Source organism: Drosophila innubila (assembly GCF_004354385.1).
Source record: "Drosophila innubila isolate TH190305 chromosome 3L unlocalized genomic scaffold, UK_Dinn_1.0 0_D_3L, whole genome shotgun sequence".
Lineage (NCBI taxonomy): Eukaryota > Metazoa > Arthropoda > Insecta > Diptera > Drosophilidae > Drosophila > Drosophila innubila.
Genome location: NW_022995376.1, coordinates 4,613,844 through 4,630,925, shown reverse-complemented (window position 1 = coordinate 4,630,925; position 17,082 = coordinate 4,613,844). Strand labels below are relative to the sequence as shown.

Below are 17,082 nucleotides of genomic sequence, written 5' to 3'. Positions count from 1 at the left end.
ATCGACTTATCGAGCAATTATCGTAGTTACCAAAACAGCTGTTTTGTATAAGTTGTTCATTAGCCCTGGTATAAGAAGGGCGAGTTGTGGTGGCAACCCTATTGCAATAGCACGTGCAACATAAGCGAAATAAACAAATTTATTTAATTAAATATGAAGAAAAAGACTGAAAAACCAATTTCGGATGAGGAAGAAAGCAACGCCGAGGAGTCTGAAGCATCAGACGAGGAGAGCGAAATGGATTTGGAAGCCAGTGCAACAGAATCTGATGAAGATGAAGATGACGCAGAATCAGAATCTGAATCGGAGCAGGAAGCAGAGACTGCGACCAAATCGAAAGCGGAATTGATTGAAGAACAACTACACAACAAATACGAGCAGCTAAGGGGAACTCGATTATATGTGCGCTTTCCCCAGAAGCTTCCGTTGGATGACCAGGAATTCGATTCGAAGGTGAAGGCACTGCATCCGCTGGTCTCCAAGGCGTCAAAGCCACGTCAAAAACACGCGCGCTTTTGTCTGGTGGAATTCAAGTCGCAGGAGGATCGGGATGCAGCTCTGCAGGACATCAAAACATCCATTGCAAGCGATGAAGCATTCAAGGGCATCTATGTCTCGCTGCCCAAGACGGATTCGGATGAGTTTGTCAACGAACTTGTGGCGCGCAAACAGCAATCTTTAGAGAAAAAGAAAAACAAATCCCTCTTAAAGCGCGCCACAAAGCAGGTGCAGCGCAAGGACAACTTCACCTCATCGGTGGTCATCACCAATCTGCCCAAGACCGCGTCCGTGGCTCAGGTGCGCAAGCTCTTCGAGAATGCCGTCGATATTCAAATCAAACCCGGCAAGGGGAGATTCCGTGACTATAGCGCCGCCACTGTGACTCTGCCCACCACCTACGATGCCCGTAAAGCCATCAAACAGGATCTAAACATTTCCGGCAGCAAGCTCGTCTTGCGTTTCAATACGCAGCAGAAGAAGAAGAAAGCAAACAATAAGAACTTGAAGCGAAAAGCAACTGGCGAAGAGGTTCCCAACAAAGTGGCCAAAAGCAAGAAGGCCAAGAAAGCTGCTACCGCTAACTAGTTAATAACTGCATTAGGATTACCTCTTAATAATATGTATCTACACTTTTTACATAAGATATAGTGTTAAATAAACTATATATTTGACCAGAACTACCCTTAGAATTTTGTAAAAGGCATACTCGACAGTGGGAGACCCTTTACGAATTGCAAAATATTGACAATTTTAATTAGCAAACATATTTGAATGATATATTAGCAGAACTTTTTGATAAACCAAATTTAAAGCAAATAAAAACGCAATTAAATACAAAATAAATTACTATTTAAAAATAAATAAATTATATTATATATATATATAATTTAATATATAAAATAAAAATACGATTTCAAAAAAGTATCTGTTTAATAAGATCAATATTCAAATCTAAAATAAAAATTAGTTTGAAAAACGATGTTTACCTTTTAACAACATAATTAAATTTAATGCTTGCCTGAACCGAAACTAACCGTTATAATTAAGTGGGTTACTAATCGGTTTGAATAATCAAAAAGTCTTGATTCAGTCTATATTGACACTTTGAACTCAGAGACTTTCCACATAAAGATGTTGAATTAAATTTTAAAATATTTATTATCGTACACGATATACATACATACATAGTAAGGTATTTGTTTAATAAGCCGGTTGAGTTTTACTGGATATACATAAGTTGTTATTTAAGCCTATATATATATATTTATATTTGAGTGTGGCTAATTTTTATGAGATTATATTGTGTCGAGGAATTGGGAAGGTCCAACAATAAGTGTAGATAGTGGGGAAAAATTGGGTATTCTTGGCTGCTTGGATGATTCATATGTGTTGTTCACTTTAAATATAAAAAAAATATTCAACAACAATCGCATATATGTATGATAATATGTATAACTCTCAATATTCTTTTCTTTTTCTTGTTTTGATGTTGGTTCCAATGGACCCGCTGATATTATGATATATGTAGGGTAACTTCCTTCACAGGCAAACGCATATCATCTTCATATACTATATAATATATTCCATTTTGGATTCCGTGTCAGTTTCTCTCTTATTGATTTTTTTCTGTAGTTTCGACACGGACAAGCTTAGCTATATATATATACTATATATAGAGAAAGTACATTTGTGTGTTGTTGGTGCAAATATAAGAAATGTAATCAGCATTTAATTTCATATTCAAAATGCAAATTGTTTGTACACAAGAGGAATAGAAAAAAGAGAATGCAATTTAATTCGAAATATGTTTGTTATCATTTTGTATAGCTCTTGAAATGTATATATGCCTAGATCCCTATGAGTTGATTTTTCCTTTGTTTTGTTTTACTTTAGTTATTTAAAATTGATTTTGTTTTTTTTTTCCTTCTTTTGTAAATACAATCAAAATTTATAGCCCTTTATTTTAGAAAAGAGAAAACACGGAGTGTTCTGTCGATTTACTTAACCTTCACCTAAACTTCTGGAATCTTGGAATCAACTTGGATCCCAAAGTATTTCCCATACAGTCTCACATATTTGCTGTTATTGTAGTACATATATATATATACTTAACGTTCTCAATTAACATTTTTCCGATTAAATACATACACACACACAAGTATTATCATTACATATCATTCTTATTAATTGTTCTTGACTTTTCTTCATGGTTGCCAAGAAGATTAAGGGCATCTCATTCATATATATATATATATATATATATAGTATTTAAGGCGTTGAACATCCGCTGATTAAACTTCAGCGAAACTCGTGATTCATATGATTTATAAAAGCCATTCAAAATGTATATTAATATTTAATATAATAAGTATGTATATATATGTATATAATAGCTGATAAGGAAAGAATGCGGAGTCTTCTGTCTTCTGCAGACTCTATTTCGATTTCAAATTGTTTGTGAAAATATCCGGTTAATATTTGCAATTATACGGGTACAGTTTTTGTGTATTTTAAATGAAGGAGATAATCGGGGGCTCTTTGGATAGTTTCTGTTGTTGTTCTCCCGAGATAAATTACGTGTGCAGCAGCCGATCTCTGGCCGAGGGTGAATTATGATTATTTTGTGGGTTTGAGTTTGCTGCTGTCGCCGACGCAACGGAACCGAAACCGGCACCGGACCCGGCTAATAGTTGCGCTGAATGGTGAGGAGGAGGAGGTGGTGGTTGCGCTGGCGGCGATCGCAATGGAATTGATGGCTGAACAAACCGGACACGTTCGGCATCCGTGGCGGCATTGTTCACTGCGGATGATCCACCACCACCGGCTGCTGCATTGAAGGCCGACGTAAAGGCTGTGGCGGCTCAAAGAGTGTGGTAATTGCGCTCATTGCGTGCCTTGTAGAATTTGTAGGCCACCAGACCGATGGCTATCAGTCCCAGAGTCAGCACCATGCCGCCAATGAACGAGGAGCCATCGAAATGATTACAGGGTGGGCAAGGAGGAGCTGGCTTTGCTGTGGTTGTTGTAGTGTTCGGGCTTAGAGTTGTGCTTGAAGTTGGTGGTGCTGCTGTGGTGGTGGTGGTGGTGGTAGTGGTTGTTGTAGTTGAGTTATCGGGGTTTGGTTTTGGAGTGGTTGTGGGGACTGTGGGTTTTGTTGTGGTTGTTGTTGTGGTTGCTGGTGTTGTTGTTGTCGTCGATGCTGGTGTTGTTGTTGTTACTGGTGTTGTTGTTGTATTTGTTGCTGGTGTTGTTGTTGCTGGATCTGTCGGCTTCTCAGTTGTTGGTTTATTGGTAGTAGTATCATCGGATGTCGGCACTGTTACAGTAGTGGCCGTCACAGAAGAGGCTAAAAAACGTAGACACAGGCAAACAAACTCATATAACAAAAGTACCAAAAGTAATTCAAGTCAACTGTTATACAAATTTGTATTCTACAATTGACTTTAGTCAAAAGAAAGTTCTCTTTGTGCAAATCTTCTTCAATTACGCTGACGACTTGCACACACACACACATGCATACATACATACAGTGGCTGCCAGCTGATTAAACCCAACAGTCTTACATATTACACATTTTCAATGAATTTATCTTTAGTTAACAAACAGTTTGCTGAATTTTTTACATATTTTTTTATATAAATTATGCACTAAGCAATAATAATCAATCAGTTTAAAATGTAGTGGGGTCAAATAAGCTGTGCGCCTCTGTATGAACGAGTGTGGCATTTAAAATTCCAATACATTCATACTTGTACAAATACACTTACAAATTAAATGTTCATGTGCATACATACACACGACAGAACACACACACTCGCATACGCAGTTGAATGGATTTCGTTGTGGCAATCTTTCTTACCTTCCCCTTTAGCGACTCCTTCTGCTCCACCTTGACAACGATATGAGGCAAACAGTCCGACGAACAGACATAATAGCAAATATTTGGCCTGCAGCTGCATTTTGTTGCTATCGTTTTTAATGGTAAATTGCACGAGTGCCGATTAGCTTGTTTACTTCTTGGGTTTATTCGAGAACTCTGTCGTTTCTTTCTTTCTTTTGACGTGTTCGCTTATTGCTGTTGTCACTGTGTTGATGCATTACAAAAATAGAGAGTGAAAAAGTCGGTGAAAAACAAAAATTAGCAAGTACAACCGCAAGTATAACAAAATGTATATATTTGCCTTCTCAAATTGGCAAATTTTCTGTTGCAGATCTATGTGAAATATTATTAAATCTGTTTGCTCCACTTACCAACAAAATCGGCAACGCGCAATTAGAGAATGATTAATAAAATCCAATCGAACGAATCACGAAATGATTTTTTTTTCCCCACCGCACAGAGTCGCTTGCACTGCGATTAAGATATTATCGATTCGTCATCGGTTTCCCATTGCGAAATCAGTAGAGCTGCGATTTTTAGTTCCATTTGCGACATGACATGACAAGTTGGCAGCACATTTGTAAATCAGCTGTGCCGTCGCATCTCTGCCCATTACTGATTTAAATTTAAGTTAAATTAAAAATTGCAATAACTTTGCAATAAATTTACAATTTAATGAAAACTTAAAATACGAAATTATATAATATAAAGATATAAAATGAAGGTTTAAAGTTCGTAAAACCAATGGGAGAGAAGTTAAAAATTTAATTTCAATAAAAATATCAAAACATCGACAAAATTCTAACATAAATTCTGCAAAAAATTAAAAAAAAATCTGTCTTCAATATTAAGAAAAACTAAAAAAATTTAATGTTTTTAGTTTCAACTGTTTTTGCAATTTGACTAATATGGTACGAGTTGCCAGATTGAAAATTTGGGCCCGGTGGCAGCCCTTACGTACGTAAGTCGGTCACAATAGTCACACACACTGACTCAGACACTGGCTTTTTCATTTGTTTTATGGGAGCGGATTTAGATAAAAAACGCGTTAAAATCGTGCAATAATCAAAATGACATCTTACGTACGTGCTATGTACGATTTTTCTGGTGAGCCAGGCTCATCGGAACTATCGATAATCGCTGGCGACGTTCTAACCGTGACAAGGAGCGACGTAGGCGAAGGTTGGTGGGAGGGCAAAAACAGTCGGGGCCAAATTGGTCTGTTTCCAGCGGCCTACGTGGAGGTGATGTCCGCAGCGGAGGCGCGTCAGTTTACGACACCGGAGATAAGTGCAACGCCGTCGGCGGCTCAGGCTTTGGATCCCTTTGGAATGCCACCAGCGCCTCGATATGACCCGACACCTGACAATGACGACGACAGTTGGTCGGACAGCGATGATAACGAGACATATTCGGAGATTGCACCAACTGGTGGCAAGTCATCAGCAGGAGCCCGCACTGGCGGCATCTCGCACTCCACTAGCGACTATGACAACAGGCATCTACCTGTGGCGCCCAACGAGGATGCCATATCGTTGAACTCCACTGCAGCGGGCAGTGCCAGTGCTGCCACCATGAAGAAGGGCATGTTTGCCAAGAGTTCCGATTCCTATATACTTGGCCTATTCAGCAGCAAGGAGACTATACCCGAATGCGAAAAGGCCTACATAACGCAAGTGGAGGACTCCATATATCAGTGGACACAGAATCATTCACCCTACTCGGTGGTGGTGGCCAGTCCCAAAAAGGAATCCAAGTTCAAGGGAATGAAAACATTCATTGCCTACCAGCTGACGCCTAGTTTTAATAATATCTCCGTGAGTATATCCATTATATATAGCGTCTTTGTATACGTTGATAAGCCCTTCTATTTATGAGTTACACTATGCAACACAATTTCGTATATTTCGGATTTATTTATAGAACTAACAACGAATTACTTGACAACAAGGAAAGGTTTGATAATCTTTTGTTCAGTTTGCGACTGATCGTTCCTAGGGTAGACATATGATATAGTTCTCTGATTTGAACCAAATTTTTTCAGTATGTCTAAAACATCTGAGAGATTGGTTAAGATATCTTCAAATAATAACAACTTTATTTCTATGACAGCTATATGTTATAGGAGTTCGATTTCGATAAAATTTCGTTACAATATACAAGATAATATCAATTATATAGAAATATACAAACATGGCTATATCGACACAGTTCATTGTACTGATCAGGAATATATATAACTTATGGTGTCTGCCACGATTTCTGGTCAAAATTATAATGATTCTTTTAGAATATTCCCCTTATATATATTTATAAACCAGGAAATTCCCCTTCAAGTTAAAGTGTTAAAATAATTATGTTGCTTAGTGTAAGCATGATGTAAGTTGAAGTTGAAGTTGTGAGTTCAATTGGGGGCAATCCAAAAGGGCAATCGACGCTGCTTATGTGTATGAGTGTACACTATGCAACACAATTTCGAAATTCGAATATTCCAGTTATTTATTAACAAAGTAAACAATTTAAAGAATGAATCATAAATAATATAACTAATTAATGACATTATTATTAAACTTGAATTATAAATTGTGTTGCATAGTGTAAGAATATGGTATAAGTTAAAGTTTTGGGTTTAATTGGGCAAAAAGGCAATCGACTTTTGCTGCATTTCCAACTCAGTTGCAACTCAATTATTGTCCCCCACCCCCATTTTATGTGTGTGTGTGGCAAGTGTTTTCTTTTGTAGTTGTAGCTGTTGTTGTTGTTGTTATTGCCAATGCACATGACTCAGACTTGAGAACTCAGACTTCCACTGAGTGTATTTGTGTGTGTCACATTTCGAAATTGAATTTATATCTAATCTCTGTCTTTTTTTTATTGTTTATTTTGGGTCACAGGTGTCGCGTCGTTATAAACACTTCGATTGGCTGCACGAACGTTTGACGGCCAAGTTCTGTTTGATTCCGGTGCCACCGTTGCCGGATAAACAGATCTCCGGTCGTTATGAGGAGCAGTTTGTGGAGCATCGTCGGGTGCAGCTGCAGGAGTTTGTCGATTGGATGTGCCGACATCCGGTCATGTCAAAATGCGAGGTGTGGTATCACTTTCTCACCTGCCGCGACGAAAAGATGTGGAAGTCGGGCAAACGGAAAGCGGAATGTGATCCCTATATGTACATCAACTACTGCATGGCAATTTCGCCGCCCACCAATCATCTGCTGCACTCTAAGGTCGATGCTCAGCTGGAGAGCGGGACACAGTTCATTCACAACATGGATTCGGCCATACGCAATTTGAATAACATTTCCAATGATATGGCCAAACGGTCGTTGGCCCAGAGCAAAAAGGAATTCCAGCGCATTGGCGATGGTCTCTCCGAATTGGCCAAAGCGCTGTCTATCGATGAACGCCGTGCTCCCACACGCAATGGAGTGCCGTTAAGCGATAGCGTCGGTCGCATTGGCGGCATTTTCATTGGCGTTGGCCAAATGTTTGGGGATCAGCCAAAGAACGACTGGATACCGCTATCCGATCGATTGCACATCTACAGGTGAGTTGCTGTGATAGTCGATAGATAGAAAAATATCGATATTCTCGTTAAATATCGTTTAGGGCTGCAGCATTGATATTAAAAATATGTATCGCTGTGTCCTTGCGATGCTATCGTTAATATCGATAGCAATACTTTGCTAACGATTTACAACACTGGTTGATGAACTTTTTTCTATAATTGATTTATTTTTTTTGTCCGCTTGCAGAGGCGTCTTGAGCTGCTTCCCGGATGTCTTCTCCAGGCACAAGGGCGCCGTACAGAAGCGCAAGGATTGCGAGCGTATTACTGCCGAGAATAAGATGAGTCAAGCCCAGCTGCAGGATGTGAACAGACGCACCGATGTCGTCTCCTATACGGTGCTAGCGGAACTCACCCACTTCAAGAGCGAACGGGACACGCATCTGAAGCAGACACTCAAGATGTTCATTGGCGAACAGATCAAGTTCTATCAGGGCGTTGTGGCACGCCTCCAGGAGGCCCATCGTCAGATTGAGTAGTCTAATATCCAAAATGTGAATTATAGATGATCGGCTGGGAGCACAAACACACACACAAACAAACACACACACTACAAATAGCTGAAAACATTCGCACGCGCGCATTTGAAATGCTTTAAAGTTTAAACAAAACAAAAACTAAAACTAAAAAAAAAAACTAAACAAAAAAAGATAAGAAAATATGAAAAAAACTTCTTAAAATTAGATTGTGGTTTTAACTAAACGATAAACTTATTCAATAATATTGTTTGTAAGTGAAAAGTTGCGTATTTATACAGAAATTAACATTTATATGTTTATACATATTATATATATATATATCTATCTATATACACCGAAATTAAAATATATTTCTATATGTAAAACTTGTTTGACAATCAACTTAAATTCAGAATGGGATTGGACCACTCCAGGTCTGCACATCACTGCTACTGATGTCTGCTTCCCGTCCTATGCTCCTTTTATACCTTGTGAACTCTCAGGGCGCTCTCACTCAGGACTCTCTCGTTAAGGGCGCTCAATTGACTACACACACACACTCACTCAAACTTAGCCTGGAAGCCAGTGGAATGTGGGCTCCATTGGAGCGCGCCAATAGTAAAATTGAGTGAGTTGCGGGACTGAGTGAAATTGATCATTGAGTGAAAACTTGAACTTTAAATCGATTTAGAAGTTTTTTTGCTCTTATGATCCATTAAATCCAGTGTTGGCCAAAAGTAGGCTTTAAAATATTTTTCCAACCCGGCAGAAGATTGCATTTTTCCTTTTTAATTAAAAAATATTCAATTGAGCCGCAATAAAGTTACATTAAACAGTTTTGCGATCAATCCCAATACCAATGAAAGAATATTTGTGTTGTATATTTTTTTGCTATTCTCTTGCCTTTATCAGCGAAATTCTCTAAAAGGTTTTTCTTTATTTTTCATTTTGCTTTTGCCATGTCTCAGTTATAAGATTGTTTTTTGTGATTCTTGTGTTTGTGTTGTTTTTTGTTTGCTAAAACATAAATTATTTATGTATGAAGATTGCACATTTTTTTTAAGGGGGATTCGATATTTGTTTTGTTTTTTCACATAAATAATAAGCATAATGATAATGATAATATAATAATATAAAGGAATAACTAGTGAAAAACAGAAAACCTTCAATTTGTAGCTTTGCTTTTGCGGAATGAATACAAATAAAATTGTTGAATTGCCTTTTAGCGCTGCGATTCCATTGGAAGGATCTGGTTTTAGCCTGGTTTGTTGGAGAGGTGCACGAGGATAGGGATAAGGATAAAGTCGGATAAAGATTACGGGTTGGTCTAATGGGGACTTACTAAGTGTAATACATCTAGATAAAAACGCTATATACACACACACGAGTTAATAATAATAATAATCATAATAATAATAATAATATAACGCAGCTTGGGTTAACAATAATACAATAATTAGGATTACTTTTGCCTTAATCTTTTTTCGTTTTTCTTTTTTGCTTCTTCGCTTTCTCAACTACTTTTATCTTTTGTTTTTAGATTTCTCTTTTCTTTCCTTTTCTTTTTTTTTTTTTGTTAACAAACTACCAATAACAAATTTTTACTAATTGTTTATAATTATGTGTTTTTTGTTTTGTTTTTTAATTATTGTTGTTTTCCGGTTACCTTGTTGTTGTTGCTTTAAATATTAACGGAAAATGTTCCTTAGCAATTCCTTTCAATAAAAATGAACTATACGTGACCTTTGACTCTTATATACAGCATAATTCGCTTAATTGCACATTCACGATAATTGCACCAAAAATTTTGGCATAAATTTACAAAAAAGTTCTAGTTGTATAATATGCAATAAAATGCACAACAATTGGAGTGACAAATGTTGCATGTGCAGTTAAGCACATTATGCTATATATTCTATATGAATATATATATGTATGTGTATTGGGCATATCGGCTGTTGTATAGTTCTATATGCTTGTATTTAAGTTATTATCTCCTATATGTTTAATGTTAATATGCAAGTGTTGTTGTTGTTGTTGTTGCTGTTGCTGTTGTTGGTTATATGAATGAAGTTATACATCTCTAACTCTGTCTCTTCCTCTTGCTCTTAGCCATAATCGCCGGCATATCGGCCATGTTTGTTGGCCGCAGCAGCAGCTGCTTGTGCCGCCTTTTCCGCCAGCAATGCCGCCTTTTGTTGCATGTAGGGATTAAAGTGTTGCATGTACATGGAGGCAGCTGCTGCTGCGGCATAGTTGTTGGCATAGTTGTTGTTGTTGCTGCTGTTGTTGTTGCTGTTGCGTTGATTGCTATTGCTGTGATTGCTCCATTGCTGTTGCTGCTTTTGATGTTGCTGCTGCTGTTGTTGTTGATGTTGCTGCTGCTGCTGTTGTTGATGTTGTTGCTGCTGCTGTTGCTGTTGCCAGTAACCCTGCTCTGTCATATAACCCGCAGCAACATCAGCAACATCGTTCTTTTGATACAGATACGAGTTCAGCAACTGATTGCTCTGGAACATATTCTCCATGGCAGCAGCAGTTGCTGTTGTTGTTGGATAACTGAACTTGTTGCTGTTGCTGTTGTGATTATTTTGATTGTTGGCTGCTGCTGTTGCTGTTGAGGTGTTGAGTTGTTGTTGCTTGGCATGATAGTTGCTGTTGTTGTAGTCATGTTGCTGCTGCTGCTGCTGTTGCTGCTGTTGTTGCTCCTCGTAGCTATTGCTGGCTGTGTTTGTTGCCGTCGTTGGCTCCTTGGGAGCCCGACTTGACTGTCATTCGCCAGTTGCCGTCACCGTTGTCCATTGCCAGGGACTGTTGTAGCCCTGCTTGGGATTGCTGTCAACGAAAATGTCAAAAAAAAACTCATTAAATATCTTTTAAGCAGAGTCCTTGTATCAATATTCTACTGAAAACACATATTTTAACACTTCAAACTGCCATAACTTTATTAAAACTCAACCGATCAACCAATGGAACATCATTTCAATTATAATTTGGCTTGTGAATTGATTCTGTATTCAAATTTAATTCATTTTGTAAAAAAAAATTATTTTTCCTCTAGATCATGGTTTCGATGCTAAGGGTCCCCCCTTTGATATTTTGAAAATTGAAAATTTTAAAACTCAACATTTCACTTTTAAACAACTCCTTATATCATAATTAGTATAAAACAATACTTTAAATTTGATTCTGAGGGGTTTCATTTTCTTGTAAAAAATCAGGCTAAATTTGACTAAAATTTTGACTTGTAAAGTTGCTAGAACCAAAGTCTGATAAATTTCAAACTTTCATAACTTTGTTAAAACTGAACCGATTTTTAAATGAAAGGTCATTTTTCTCATGGTTTGACCTCTAAAATCATTTTGCATTCAAATTTAATTAATTTTGTAAAAAAATAATTTTCCTCTAAATTCATTGTTTCGAATATAAGGGTCCCGCCTTTAAAATTTAGAAAATTGAATATTTTAAATCTCAAGTTTTCACTTTTAACGGACTCCTTAAGTCGTAATTATTATTATTTCTGCATCAAAATTTTGTTTACTTAAGAAATGCAATTTTTTGGTCACTACAGTCATAATTTTTTTTTCGAAACTTCAAACAGTCATAACTTTATCAAAACTCAACCGATTTTCAAGCGGAATATAATTTTGTTTATGATTTGGCCTCTAGATTGATTCAGCATTTACACTATGTAATTTTAAATATGTTTTATAAAAAAAAATATGTAAGATATTTAAAAAATGTAACATTCTCAGTGGAATTGGGCTATTAAGTTCAGTAATTCTTACCTGCCGAATAGCGGATGCCACAGCGCTGAATTGGCATCCATTGCTGATCCTGCTGCTCCTGCTCCTGCTGCAGCTGCTGCTGCTGCCTCCGCCAAGTGTTGCTGCTGCTGTTGTTGCTGCTGTTGCACCTCAAGCGACAACATGTTGCCACGTTTGCGCTGCAACTGTTGCTGCTGCTGTTGCAACTGTTGCTGCTGCGTTTGCTTGGCATGCTCTAGAGGATTATAGGTGACACATGCCTTGCTGGAGCGCAAGGTGCGTCCGCTGCTTGGTTCCTTGGCCAGATCATGGGACGCCTTGTGCATGGAGTTAACGCGACGCAGTCCATCAAAGGGAACATTCAGCAGGGGCACCACATTGCTCTCCGGCTCCAAGAGATTCGATAGAGATTTGCAGGTAAGACGCGGCTTGTGCTCTGTTGCAGCAGCAGCAACAGCAGTTGCAGGCGGAGCAGCAGCAGCAGCAACAGTTGCTGTTGTTGCTGTTGGTGTTGTTGCCTTTGCTGGCGGCTTATTGAAGTCGGGTATGTGCAAGGAGCTGGCATCTGTATCTCGTCTGGCACGCTTGTGCTCCAGATGATGATGATGATGATGAGGATGTTGCTGCTGGGAGGATTCCTTGACCTGTTGCTGCTGTTGCTGTTGCTGGAGTAGCTTCTGCATGAATGCCAGCTCCATGGGATTGCCAAAGCCATTGAAGGCATTGGTAGATTGCTTGGCAGGAGCGGGAGCGGGAGCGGGAGCTGGCGCAGGAGCAGGAACTGGAGAAGGAACAGCTCCAGCCGATTGCTCCTCCGCCGTTGGCTTCTGTTTCAGGCAATGCTTGTAGAGCTCATCCAGATGCTGCAGTCCAAACTGACTGTTGTACAGCGGCAACAGATTGCTCATGAATTTCCGCTGCAATCCCAACGGATCCTTGAGGGTTTTAAAGAACTCCTGCGACAATTGCCCGAAATAGGGCAACCAGAGCATTTGCTGGAGCAGCGCCAATGTGGTGGCATTCAGTTCCGTCGACATGCTCGAGTCCGCTGCTGGCGAGGATGTGGGCGGCGGTGCTGCCACCGAAATGGGCGTGGCAGCTGTGGATTTAGCGGGACACGCTTGGGTCATGGATTTGTGCAGTCCCTGAGGATGAGGTGGCTTCTGTGCACTTGGACTGGCCGCCACCTTGGGCAGGCAGGCGGGCACGGAAACGGACACGGATACGGGTGTAGGCTGGGCGGGAGGCGTGGCATCGCTGGGTTTACCGGTCTTGGCCTGATCCGCATCGTTCTTGAGTATGGCCTCCAGTTGCTCCATGGTGACGACCAGTATGTTGGGATTCTGTATGATCTCCGGATAGGCAAATGCCTCCGGAAGACGCAACTCCGGCCGTGTGGTCAACAGCAATGGAATCTCACGGGCTGGAGAGGCCAAGACCGCGCCCAGTCGATCCTTTGGCACGAGTATGGGATCGGGTACCTTCCACTGTGGATTGCTTATCAGCATCTTCAGCTGAGTCAGTGCATCCGGATCTTTGTCCATTTTAATGGCCTTGGGGCGTTTCTTTAACGGCTCCGCCGGCTCCGCATCCGCTCCATCCTCATCGTCCTCATCATCTATGACCACTGTGTGCAGCTTGTCACCACCACGTCCCGTCGCCTTGCCCAGATCCATGGGTTCCGCCTGCTGCTGTGGATTGCCATTGAGTTTGAGGAACTGCTCCAATATCAGATGTTTGATGGTCTCCGACGTGGTCTCCACCTCGGCTGGTATGCTGGTGGCTGGCAGCTGGAGCAGCTCCGGCTCTGGTGACTTGGACTTGAGGATATCCGAACTGGAGGTGACGGCACACTGGCTACGCGACTCGGAGGGCGGACACACTTCCTCCCGCTTCTTGTAGCTCAAATCCTTGGGCGTTTCATCCGGCACCAGCAGCGGCTCGGGCTCCAGCTGCTTTTCCAGACTGGGCGGCGTCTTGGACATGAGCACAACGGTCTCCGTGTTCGCTGGATGCGCTTCCGCTTCCGTCTCCAGCTCCGTCTCCGTATCCACCGGCTCGGGTTGCTTGTCAAAGGCATCGATGCCCAGGAAGAGATCACCATTGAGTCCCTCGATCTCACCGGCCTCGTTGAAGGACAGGCACTTGGGTGCATCGCTGCTGTCCATGCCCAGAATGCTGGGCAACTCTTTGCCCGCCACATCGGGCACACAAAACGCGCTTAATCCCAATGCCGTGGGAGCAGCAACACTTGTTGCTCCCGTTGCTGTCAGGTTATCCTCGCAGCTGCGCTTCACCAGCGAATCCAACAAGTCATCCCCGTTGCTGCCATTGTCACTGCTGCAGTTCTGGAGCAGCTCATCCGCATCATCCAGCAGATCCTTTAGATTCTTTGTGTTGGCATCCAAACTGACGTGATCCGTCAAAGGTTTGCTCGCTTCCTCCAGCTCCCGCTGCTCCTCCTCCGCCGGCTCCACATTGTCCACGACGGCGGCCACTCCCTGGGGCACAAAGAGACCCGTTTTGGGACACAGCTGCAGTTCCAAGGGCGCTGGAGATGGCGTTGCTGTCCTGGTTATCGTGGGTGAACTCTGATATGTTGGCGTGGGGAGATTGCTGTTGCTATTATTGCTGCTGTTGCTGTTGGTCTTGGTCGCCTTGGTCGATGCATTCGTCTCGCTGTCCAGCAGCGCATCAAAGCACACATCCGCTTCCAATTGCTGCTGCTGCTGCTGCTGTTGTTGCTGAGCGGGCACAACGACAACAACATTCTCAATGACAGCGGGCAATTGCTGTTGCTGCTCCTCCAGCTGTTGTTGCTGCTCCTCCATATGTTGCTGCTGCTCCTCTTCCAGCTGCTGCTGCTCCTCCTCCTCCTGCTCCGGCTGCACTGCTGTCCAGTTATGCAGCTGTTGCTTTTGCTCCTGCTCCTGTTGCTGCTCCTCCTGCTGCAACGTCTCCTCCTCTAACTGCTCCTGCTGCTCCTCTTGCTCCAGGGATTGCTGCTGCTGCAGCTGCTCCCGCTTGACCTTCATCAAGGGCGCCGCCGCACTGTGGAAGAACTTGACAATTCGCGTGGATGAGGCATCTGTGCGTGGCATGGAGCGCCAACCATTTGTTGTCTTGGTCAAACGGATGCGATTACGCTTATCGTAATCCTCGCAGCGCACCTCCACAATCCGGGTGTCATCCTGTTTCACCCACAGGAAGATGGGATTCACGCTGGGCATTGTGGGCGACGCTGTTGCTGCAGGGCATGTTGTTGTTGCAGCTGTTGCAGTTGTTGCTGCGGTGCAAGTTGCTGTCGCTGTTGCTGCCTCGCTTGCAGTTGCTGTTGCTTGTGGCAGCAATTGCTCTGAGTAGTCACAAAGTTGTGGCTTTATTGCTGCTGCTGCTGGTGTTGCTATTGCTATTGCTGTTGCTGCTGTCGCTGTCGCAGCAACTGTTGCTGCTGTTGCATTTGATGCTGTTTTGGTTTCAAGTTTCACTGTGGCCATTTTGACCTTGGGCTTCTCTGGCTCTCTCTCCACGCTCTCCAGCTCCGCCTGCATTGCTGCTGGCATTGCCGCAGCAACTGTTGCTGGCACCGCAGCAACAATTGGCGCTACAGCTGCCGCTGTTGCTGCTATTGCTGTGGCTGTTGCTGCAGTTGCTGTTGCTGCTGTTACTAGGCATGTTGCTGCTGTGCTGCACTTTGGTTCCGTTTTGATTTCACGCAATATATTCTTGTTAATACGCGGCGTATTGGCCACTTTCAAATGTCCAAATTTCTGTTTGGCTCGCGTGCATTTGCCCCTTGCCCCGCCACGCCCCCGGCGGCGTCTTGTGGGCTGCTCCTCGAATACCAAGAAAATATCGCGTGCGATTTTTCGTCGCTCCGATTTTCTGTGGCAAACCGGAGGCGCTGCCTCGAATTCCTGCTTAACTGCAGCAGCAGCAGCTGTTGTTGTTGTTGTGGCAGTGTCATCCTGTTTACCGTTAGCTGCATCGCTGCCGTTAACGTTACCGTTACCGTTAGCTACACATTCACTTGGCCTGCAAGTGTTCCTTGGCATTTTACGGCCGGACGCCGCAGCTCCAATTGCTTCAATATTATTCTTCTACAACGATTGTCATTTTTTTGTTTATTGTATTTTATTTATTTTCTTCTATGTTTTGTTTTTTTTTTTTTGCTTGCGTTGTTGTTTTTCTTTTTCTTTTTTTGTATTCCTTTTACACCGTATGCTCTTCTTTTTCTCGCACTTCTTTCTTATTGGAAATTGGGAGCAGAGGCAACAAAAACTCTTGTTGGAACTTCGTTGCTGGCGTTTTGCGTAGCTTCACAGTTGGAATTCGTCTGGCATATTTGTTCTTTTCCTAATTTATTTAACTAACTTCCACTTTATATGTTTCGCCTGTGCAGCTATGCGCTGTGTGTGTTTTTTACGTTGACAAAATCAATGAATTTTGTTGTAGCACTGTATGGTTGTCGAGGGTTGCCCATACAGCGAAAACTTCCGATCTGGTTTGATTTCTTACCCAAAAATAATTTCAGAAAAGTTATTCCAAATTTTTGTACCTCTTAAAATTTATTTTTACTTTTCAGCTAGAGTTTTTTAAATTTTTGAAGGATTTTTGTTAGAATTTTCTTAATATATAAATTTTTTTTATAGTTAAAGTTTCTAACTTCTCTCCCTGAGAGCTCACGAACTTCAAACCTTCATTAAGATGTTTTACCTTAATCTAATCTTATTTCTAATTTTAAATTTTCATCAAATTTATTCACTTTTTATTGAGCTTATTACATTTTGAAATTTGCAATTTTATTTGTGCTGGCAACTTTTGAGCTGAGATGAAACGGCACAGCTGATTTACAAAAGTAGTAGCAGTGCTGCCATCTTGTTTTAATAGTCAGCTCGCAACAAAAAT

The 17,082-nt window shown here is 41.4% G+C and overlaps 4 protein-coding genes across 5 annotated transcripts; 2 read left to right on the top strand and 2 right to left on the bottom strand.

The window, feature by feature from the left end:
• The first annotated feature begins 35 nt into the window (after positions 1–35).
• On the top strand, positions 36–1,179 carry LOC117789219. The gene has a single exon (XM_034628309.1). The coding sequence runs from the start codon at positions 154–156 to the stop codon at positions 1,084–1,086; it is 933 nt and encodes a 310-aa protein (XP_034484200.1). The 5' UTR covers positions 36–153; the 3' UTR covers positions 1,087–1,179.
• An 808-nt stretch (positions 1,180–1,987) lies between these two features.
• On the bottom strand, positions 1,988–4,900 carry LOC117786763 (integumentary mucin C.1). Of its 2 annotated transcripts, XM_034625130.1 has the most exons (4): positions 4,753–4,900; positions 4,361–4,585; positions 3,761–3,847; positions 1,988–3,724 (listed from the first exon to the last, which is right to left on the bottom strand). In XM_034625130.1, the coding sequence occupies exons 2-4, from the start codon at positions 4,458–4,460 to the stop codon at positions 3,363–3,365; spliced, it is 549 nt and encodes a 182-aa protein (XP_034481021.1). In that variant the 5' UTR covers positions 4,461–4,585; positions 4,753–4,900; the 3' UTR covers positions 1,988–3,362. The 2 variants fall into 2 exon arrangements, with proteins under 2 accessions (XP_034481021.1, XP_034481020.1); XM_034625129.1 differs by having other exon boundaries at positions 1,988–3,847.
• A 455-nt stretch (positions 4,901–5,355) lies between these two features.
• On the top strand, positions 5,356–8,585 carry LOC117788068 (sorting nexin-33). Its single transcript, XM_034626735.1, has 3 exons — positions 5,356–6,198; positions 7,276–7,928; positions 8,137–8,585. Exons 1-3 carry the CDS (start codon positions 5,452–5,454, stop codon positions 8,426–8,428), a joined length of 1,692 nt encoding a protein of 563 aa, XP_034482626.1. The 5' UTR covers positions 5,356–5,451; the 3' UTR covers positions 8,429–8,585.
• Positions 8,586–10,713: 2,128 nt separating this feature from the next.
• On the bottom strand, positions 10,714–16,672 carry LOC117789077. Its single transcript, XM_034628103.1, has 2 exons — positions 12,196–16,672; positions 10,714–11,242 (listed from the first exon to the last, which is right to left on the bottom strand). The coding sequence occupies exons 1-2, from the start codon at positions 16,227–16,229 to the stop codon at positions 11,179–11,181; spliced, it is 4,098 nt and encodes a 1,365-aa protein (XP_034483994.1). The 5' UTR covers positions 16,230–16,672; the 3' UTR covers positions 10,714–11,178.
• Positions 16,673–17,082: the final 410 nt, after the last annotated feature.

Coding starts and splice junctions, on each gene's coding strand:
- LOC117789219 (XM_034628309.1), top strand. CDS start 154: ATGAAGAAAAAGACTGAAAAACCAATTTCGGATGAGGAAGAAAGCAAC.
- LOC117786763 (XM_034625129.1), bottom strand. CDS start 4,460: ATGCAGCTGCAGGCCAAATATTTGCTATTATGTCTGTTCGTCGGACTG. Junction 3,848..4,360: donor AGGAGTCGCTAAAGGGGAAG/GTAAGAAAGATT, acceptor TACGTTTTTTAG/CCTCTTCTGTGACGGCCACT.
- LOC117788068 (XM_034626735.1), top strand. CDS start 5,452: ATGACATCTTACGTACGTGCTATGTACGATTTTTCTGGTGAGCCAGGC. Junction 6,199..7,275: donor CTAGTTTTAATAATATCTCC/GTGAGTATATCC, acceptor TTTGGGTCACAG/GTGTCGCGTCGTTATAAACA. Junction 7,929..8,136: donor GATCGATTGCACATCTACAG/GTGAGTTGCTGT, acceptor GTCCGCTTGCAG/AGGCGTCTTGAGCTGCTTCC.
- LOC117789077 (XM_034628103.1), bottom strand. CDS start 16,229: ATGCCAAGGAACACTTGCAGGCCAAGTGAATGTGTAGCTAACGGTAAC. Junction 11,243..12,195: donor TGGCATCCGCTATTCGGCAG/GTAAGAATTACT, acceptor TTTCGTTGACAG/CAATCCCAAGCAGGGCTACA.